At 39.9% G+C, this 8,508-nt stretch overlaps 1 protein-coding gene across 1 annotated transcript; it reads left to right on the forward strand.

Annotated features, from left to right (window-relative positions):
- Window positions 1-5,296: 5,296 nt before the first annotated feature.
- Window positions 5,297-7,953, forward strand: LOC119429436 (CD9 antigen-like; the record flags this gene model as incomplete). The annotated part of the gene is made up of 3 exons (XM_037697063.1): window positions 5,297-5,729; window positions 7,647-7,749; window positions 7,856-7,953. Coding segments are annotated over exons 1-3 (270 nt in total), but the record flags the coding sequence as incomplete, so codon positions are not given.
- Window positions 7,954-8,508: the final 555 nt, after the last annotated feature.

Here is an 8,508-nt window from a genome sequence, read left to right on the forward strand (position 1 = left end):
ATATTGTCATACTACAACTAGTGGCACGTACCTACGTGACTACTACAGATGTTTGTCGCTATGTGGCCATGTGATGGAAACTGTCTCTATCAGCTTATTAAGAGACTAATAGCACAATTATTAGTGCTGTAACTGCAGCCATAAATGTTTCTAATTTACATTAAGGCCCCACAGTCCCAACAAAATGTCATTTTTACATAAATTAGTGGTTTGAGCAACTTTTTAATTTGGTTTGTTACGGAAAAAACCCACCCTGGTAATTCTGTATGTGTCACTTAATTATGTTCGTTTCTTATCCAGTTTGTAGATTCTCTTTCCAATTTTCATATTCTGTGTGTGCAATATATAAAAATCCATTTAACATTTTTTTAAAATAAATCAAACACAAAAATACGTATTGTTACTAATATCTTAAAGCAAACGCTACAAATATTAATTTTTTTAGGTTTATTTTGTACTTTCTTTGGTTAAAGCTGAACATTTTTATAATGGAAGCACTAGGCAACGCTGGAAGTTTTTATTTTTTTTATACAAGCAACATTGTAACTAATAATATCAAAGGGAGCAATGGGAGAAACGAAGTTCATCATGAATTGTCAAACTGTGGTCTTCATGGTTAGATGAACCACAGCTGGGTGAAGATTAGGTGCCTTTGAGCCTCTTTATCATTTATATTCGTTTGTTCTTTCTTTCTGAAAGCTAGACTTTTCTGTATATATCAGATGCAGTGGGCAGCTGTGGCTGAGTGGTTAGAGCAGTCGTCCTCCACTGCAAGAGTTGGGGGTTCGATTCCACCAGCAGTCACATGCCAAAGTGTCTCTGGGCAAGACACTGAACCCCTCGTTGCCTCTGATGTGTGTCCCATCAGTGTATGAATGTGATTTAAAGCAATGATTAGTCTCTGCAGATTCAGATTAACTTTGTAGACCTAGTAGAGTGCTGTATGAATGGGTAAATGAGGGCACAGATTGTAGTGTAAAGCACTTTGAGTATCTTGATAAGATAGAAAGTATAATATATAAGTACAGTCCATTTATCATTCCATTTATAATGGCATTTTTGCAGGTGTTCAAACACATATTTACCGCTGCAGTGCCTCTTGTGCTGTTACAGGAAGGGGTGGGGTTAGAAACCCGTCGACAAGACTGAGCCGCTCCCTTCACAGCCCAAGAATTTGCAAAATCATAACTGTCCTCTGTTAGGAATCCTGAAAGCACACACACGCACACAAGCAAGTTGACAGATTTTTTCACTTAATCCCGGCCTACCACAAATTTCTTTGCTTTCTTTCACGTCGTTATCTTTTCCTGTACTGAGTAGCTACTCTTCCTGTTGCTGAGGGCTTGTGACTCAAATCATTTCCTAGATTCCAGTGAACTCTCACATGCCCATTGTTCAAACTCTCACATATCTAGTGTTGATGCTCATACCTTCCTGAGCTGTGTATTCATCAGTTGAGACAGCGTTGAAGTTGCCACAGAGGCCACAGGTGCGATTGGCGTGACGTTTGGACAGAGTCAAGGCGATGTTGGCTCCGTTATCAATGGTGACGGTGAATCCAAACTCTTCACTCCAGAGTTTATAAAAACCAAGCTCTGAGCCCACAAACACAGCATGAGAGGCATAGGGCAAAGACAATCTGTAGAAAAAAACAACACAAAACAACGTTTCTTCATAATCCAACTAGTGCTAATGTCCACGAATCCACACAAACGGTATGGTTTTTGTTCATTTAGCTGAGTTTGCTTTACATTTTTTCTCCTTGCGAAAGCCGTCCATCTACAGATAGGTGCAACTCAAAGGCATCGCCCAGAAACAATGTGACCCCTGTTCTTCTGCCATCGCGAAAGTCACCTGTAGATCCAAAGCACATTTTGCAACAATCATTCTCCTTTTACAGAATGATACAAGACAGACTGTTGAGTGCAAAATTACACTATAACTGTCAATAGCTAAACTACTAAAGGTCTTTTATTCTACTTCACTATGACAGAGTCTACACTAAAGAGAGAAGTATTACACTCCACAGGAGGTAAAAAATAAATCTGGTCTGTGTGCCACTCACCCAGCAGAGTGAAGGAACGATGGTTACAGTCCCCAGCCAGAAGGTAGCTGCAATCTCCAGGAAACTCATACAAAACTCCATCAAAGGTGTGAATGTGATGTCGTCCGAACAGACTGCATCTCCCCGTTACTCCTGCCACGCAAGCTGGACACACACCGGAGTGTCAAAGAAAGACTAGGCAAGCAACACGTAACAAGATATTCCATGTTGATACTCAAGAAACTAAAAAAATTAGCATTCACCTGTTAGATGCAGGAAGACACAAACTGTTTGTAACCACCTCGTCATACACACCTGAAACATGCACATATATGTAAACACATGGGCATTCTGTTACTGTGTGCAAATATTTAACAAAAAAACTTATCTTCATTTCTCCAAACTCCTAAAGATCTTACCTCCATGACACCAAATTCCAGAAAGAGATCACTCAGGAAAAAAAAAAGTGTGAAAATCCAAATTTGGACCTCACATAATCAATGGATTAAGGGGCGTTGTGAAGCTCTAACACTTTCTAAACCTTCGTGTGTGCAGAAAGATATTAACACTGGAAGCTCTATTTTATATCACAGCTTGACCCACCCCCCACGCCCAATTATCAAGCATTTTCTCTAAAGGCCTCTCCCCCCAACAGGTTATGTCAAGAAGGAGTATCAGTCTGTCCACAGCTTGGTGCCTGCAGACTGACACCATCAAACACACTCGGCAGGACAATGCCAGGATGTGCCCACTGATCGCCGGACTGAGTGATTAGTCTACTCAAACGTAACTGTATCGGTGCCAACTCAAACAGTTATTGTGGAAAACACTCTTACCAGAGATATCTCACGCAATAACACGCCGCCTGTGGTGCCACATGCATAACACACATTGAACCAAAACTGCAGGCACACACACAACTACAGGGAACAAGTGCTGACCAACACATCCGGGTGAAAAATAATGTGATCATCAGAATAAAAAGAGAGATAAAAATATCTGCCACAATGTCTCAAATATAAATAAACACATATATTTTAGCTTTTTTTTTTTACATCCAAATTATTTATCTAATTACTTAAAAAAATTAAGATCTATATTTTTTATTACACCCACTTTTCATGTTTTGTTGGTATACGCAGTCTGAAGACTGAGAAAAGCTGTCGTTTTCTGTTTTCATAGAGGACTTGCACCAAAGATGACATTATTTATGTTTTTTGTTCTGTTGTAAGCAGTTTTCAGACGTTATCATTATTTTCTGTCATTTATATTGTGTAAATGAGTGGAGAGCAAAAAAAGTATAGTAGTAACTTATCTGCATAAATATGATAGTTTACATTATGTTTTTGAACAACAGACAAGAAGAAGCATACAGATTGAATATTAGAGGGCCAAGAATTGAACCATGAGGTACTCCACATGCACCGTCCTCTTTATTATGAATAGAATCACCATTGGACACAACTGCCTATCTAGGTTCTTAATCATCTGAAACCAGGTGCAGAAAAACAGGATTTTCATACCCCCAATAAAGTTCATTGTCAGCAGTATCAAATGGATTGTCAAAAATGACAAACAGATGTTTTTATTCATTTTTTTTAATAAGTTTTTACTGGTCATGTACATCTTTAATAAGTGCAGTTAGTTACTTGTTTTAAAGGTTTTCTGTTTTGTGCTCTTTCTCTTCAATCTGCTGTATACAATAATATATACAGTAATGGTGTTTTCCTGCTGTGTACAACACATCGGTCAACAGTGGTCATTTCAAAACTGATCTGATTTAGGCTGACTCAGTGATGTTGACAGAAGGGCCATGCTATCTTGATTAGATGGAATAAGTAAAGCTTGACTCATTATCCCACACACTCACTAACTGAGAGGACATCAAATTGTGAGTGCCATTAAAATACCCCAAAACATCTTGAATGGAGATGTATTTAACATTGTTGATCACGTTCTGCTAGTTGACTCACTTTAATGATTTTACAATTAGTTTCAAGGGTAATAAAAAAAGGGTTTAAACAGTTTTGTTACCACTGTAAGGCTTTTAATTATTAATAAACTATTGACAAAGGAAGTCATGTGAAAATGTTTGACTAATAAGAATTTTGACGATTTAAATATTTTATTTGGAGGACTTGCAACAAGTATTAGTCTTACAGCTTTAAAAGTCAAACGTGAATTTCTTAATAACCCAACTATAGTTGCTCCATTTGCTTAAGATTTTGCTAATCTGTGAACAATATTATTTTGGATAATTGGGTGAATACAAATGTATTTTTTACACAGTTGCTTTCCTTTTTTCCTTCAATTTTTCATCCTTTTTTTATTTTCAGTCTAACTACTTCTGCATACTTTGTACTATTTAGCCATTCATATTTAAAACATGTTTATTCTGGAGACAGGTGCTATGACTTTTGATTCTTGTAACTTTTATACTTTTTCAAATACAGTACAGTATATTTAACATAGATCACCAAGACATATTCAGTTCCTTTAAAAACAAATTGTTCTTAATGCCCACTTCTTGTCTCCTTATAATTATACTTCTTAGCTACTGCTAGTTTTACTTTAGCCTTTTGCTACTTTCAGCTAGTGTTTTGCTACACTTAGCTTTGCACAAGGCAGTTTTTTGTGCTATTTTTTACTTTTTGCTAGTGTTTTGCTAAATTTAGATTTTTGTGTGTGTTTCTCATTTTGCTCCTTTTAATTGTAGTGTAGGCTGTTTTGCTTTTTAAGCTAGTGTTTGGTTTCTTTTAGTTTTTTTTTTTTTTGTCTGCTTTTTACTTTTATGGAGCCTTTTGCTACTTTTGACTTTTTCTTCTTATAGCTAGTGTTTTGTGCATACCTCCTTTGAGCTACTGTTTACGTCTGGCTTTTAGCTTGCATTTTATTCCTTTTAGTTTGTTTTTGCTGCTTTTAACAATTATTGTGCTATTTTTATTATTTAGCTTATATTGGTTTTTAGCTAATTATTTTCTTCTTTTGGCTTTTTAGCTAGTGCTCTGTTTGTTTAGCCATAACAACTGAGTTTCAGCTCATTTCAACAGTCACAACAGTATAATTTGCAGTGATGAACACACTTTGTTAAAAAATGTTGTGTTTGTTTTGTTGTGAACAACTTTGTCTCCAGTAGTTTGAAACATTCTGTGCGACATGGACCCTGAACGCAGCACAAACCCAGATGATGTTCGTTTCTGCGAGAGGAGGCATGCGCGTGCACCGTGTTCATTCGTGTACAGCGAGGTGTCAGCTTCACTCAGCTTGTACAGCGTAATGCCTCCGTGCGCGCGCTCTCCTTATTCAGGCAGAATTACGTCATCGCATGGCACCGAGGGGGTTCGGCAGGACAACAACAAAAACACAGCTGCAGGAAACCATTTGTACGATTTAATCTTTATTTTTTATTTAAAAATATATATATATATTAAATTTATTCCGTGCGTAGTAGTGTTTTTATTATAATTTAGAAATAAAGAACAATTTAAAACCCCAACATTTCAAGGCGCGAGGCAGAAAAGATAAGAGGAGCTGCGCAGCGCGTGGGGGCGGACCACAGTAGGCGCGCGCCCGCTGACCTCCTCGGATCTAACGGAGGTTTGAAGCGAACAGCATCATGGCAGCGCTGTCGGGAGGAGAAATCTGCATCAAATACTTGATGTTCGCCTTCAACCTGGTGTTCTGGGTGAGTGGGTCTGCTTTTAAATCCACGTGTCCTCTGTCGGTGGTCGTTTCCGTGCGCGTCACGGCGCGAGCGCACCTTAACCACGGGGAATTAAATGACTTGTCCCAAAGAAGGCGTCCATCGTCGCAGACGCTACCGATGAATTTCGCTTTAAGAGGCTGAAACAGAAATATCCTCCAGCTGGAGAATAATCCCCCAGTGGCCAAGTGACCCAGTTCACGCAGAGCTGGCTCTCTGGAGTGTGCGCGCGCTGCATTTCAATCATCCCACGGAAAGAGTGGGGCTCGCTTTGCAGCTGTTTGCTTTTAATGTGCATCATTAAAATGAATAAACTGGGGAGAATACTCCTTTAAGAGCTGCAGTGTCCCATGTAGGGTGACGGGCTGAGCCTGCAGGGTGCCATGATGTGTGCTTGCAGATGCTTTGCCCTTTTATGCACGTCACTAATCTGTGCAGCTATGTATAGAGCCTGGGAATGGCCACTTATTACAGGGCTGGGGTTCCCCGCCCTGTGAGGACATGTGTGTGTGTGTGTGTGATGTGGAGGAGGCAAACACTAGCCTTGAAAAAATGCACAGCTGCTTCAAGCCAGAGAATCCAGTCTGTCCAACAGGTTTTAGTCTGCCGTAAACACTGGGAAGCTTGCTCAGACCTTCGCCGAGATGTGCAAGAAAGTTGTAGCAAAGGCTTCGGCTGCTACTTTAAAGATCAGTCAGGTCACACGGGGCCATCAAGCGTGGTAAACATGCTCAGTTTGAACACAGGAGGAGTAAAAATGCTGCAGAGCAGGTACAGTAGTTTGGAACATGCCTGAACAGGAGCCTGCTGTGAGACCGTGTGCCTCCGTGAGCTCAACGGATGCAGTTAGTTTGTATGTTACAAAACAAAGCATTCATGCAGGAACAGGAAATAACAGAGAGGAAGGAACACAGGCAGGACTTCAAATCATTAAACCCAGTAAAGGTTAGTTTTTGTGAAGCAGTCCCGCCCTTCTTGCCACTCCCTAACTGTATAATCAGGTGACTGGAGAGGGGTGGTGCTGGAAATGGTCTCTCTTTCCACCACTAAATGCTTTGGCTTCCTCCTGCGAAGGTGTTAGACGCTGTTTACGGTGGATTGTACAAAAACTGATTCAGCATGACCGTCACTGGGGGCCTCAAGTGTCTGAAATACCTCATGTTTTTCTTCAACTTTTTCTTCTGGGTAGGTTGGCTTCACTTTTTCATGGCGTAGAGAAAGGAGAAGAGGCTTCCTTGGAAGTTTTTCCTAAACTTGCACTGATGGGAGTCGGACATTTTACAGGGTAATCTGGCAAACAGGAAGCTTACATGGTTAAGCAATAGATAGTAGAGAGAAGATCAGAAAAAATCAAGAACGCTGAAAAAAAGACTATCTACATATCAGCAGGCAGGTTAAAGATTGACTGACTTGTGGGCATGGCACAATTTAACAGAGCGCACAGTTTTATAGTGAAATAACAATAGGTTGTTTCATTCTCTATGTGTTGCAAAATGCCCTCAGCTTCACGATGGGGGGATTTTTGTTAAAAAAAAATTCTAAGAATGACACGTTTTTTCTATTCGTACAGTTTTCTGAAGAAAACAAAAGCTTTGTAAATGATATGACTAAATGAAGACTGTTGACCTCATGTATCTCATATATTCACCACAGCTGCGGTTAAAAAAACAACGTTGCTCAAGATTTGTATGTGGCTAACAGCAACTTTCTCACAAGGACAGATAAAAAGAAAACAAAACTGAAAGTACTGTGTGTAAAGGCCTGCCAGTGCAGGGTTAGGAGGAGCTGCTTACAATGGCTGGTGTTAACTGGTGTCCAATGTCTGCAACATTTGAAATGTGTTAATAAGGACAGCGAGTAAACATGCTGATTTAGCACTAACTGCAGCTTTGTGTGTAGCTCGCAGGCACGGCTGTGTTTGCCATCGGCATGTGGCTGAGATTCGACCCAAAAACCAAAGGCCTGTTTGAAGAACCAGACTCTCCTTATGTGTTTTACACCGGTAAGACACACCCTGTTCATAAGGAGACATGCTTTCTGCTACCATTAAAGCCACGTTTTGGTTATAAACTGTCTTCCTGTATGTGACGTCCTGTTTCTGTGTTAAGGTGTCTACATCCTGATTGGAGCTGGAGCGCTCATGATGGTGGTAGGCTTCCTGGGATGCTGCGGGGCGATCCAGGAATCACCCTGGATGCTGGGACTGGTTCGTATGAATCGTTATCCATGTTCTTATTCAGATCTTTTGAACGGGTGTCATGTGGAAAAGACGTGAACTAACCTGCCTACAGCTAAACAGAAAGTCTCCAGCTGTGAGTTTACTCACTGGATTTTTTTCTTCTTCTGCGAGGCAGCATTTAAACCGTCTGTGCCACCATGCGGGCTAAACAGAGTTCAATTCTGACCAAACTGACGAGCTAACGGCTGGTCCGACTGCAGCCAAGACTGCTTCAAAAACGTCTCAAATGTTTCTCAGCAGTTCCTGCTAATGCTATTTTGTAAACCCTTACATCACCCTCAGTTTTATAGTACAATAGTAATAACAGCAGCTGCTAGATGTACAGGTCCTTCTCAAAAAATTAGCATATTGTGATAAAGGTCATTATTTTCCATAATGTAATGATAAAAATGAAACTTTCATATATTTCAGATTCATTGCACACCAACTGAAATATTTCAGGTCTTTAATTGTTTTAATACTGATGATTATGGCATACAGCTCATGAAAACCCAAAATGCCTGTCCCAAAAAATTAGCATAT

Source organism: Nematolebias whitei, unplaced genomic scaffold (assembly GCF_014905685.2).
Source record: "Nematolebias whitei isolate Nwh7 unplaced genomic scaffold, NemWhi1 Nwh_scaf_1194, whole genome shotgun sequence".
NCBI classification, from domain to species: Eukaryota; Metazoa; Chordata; class Actinopteri; order Cyprinodontiformes; family Rivulidae; genus Nematolebias; species Nematolebias whitei.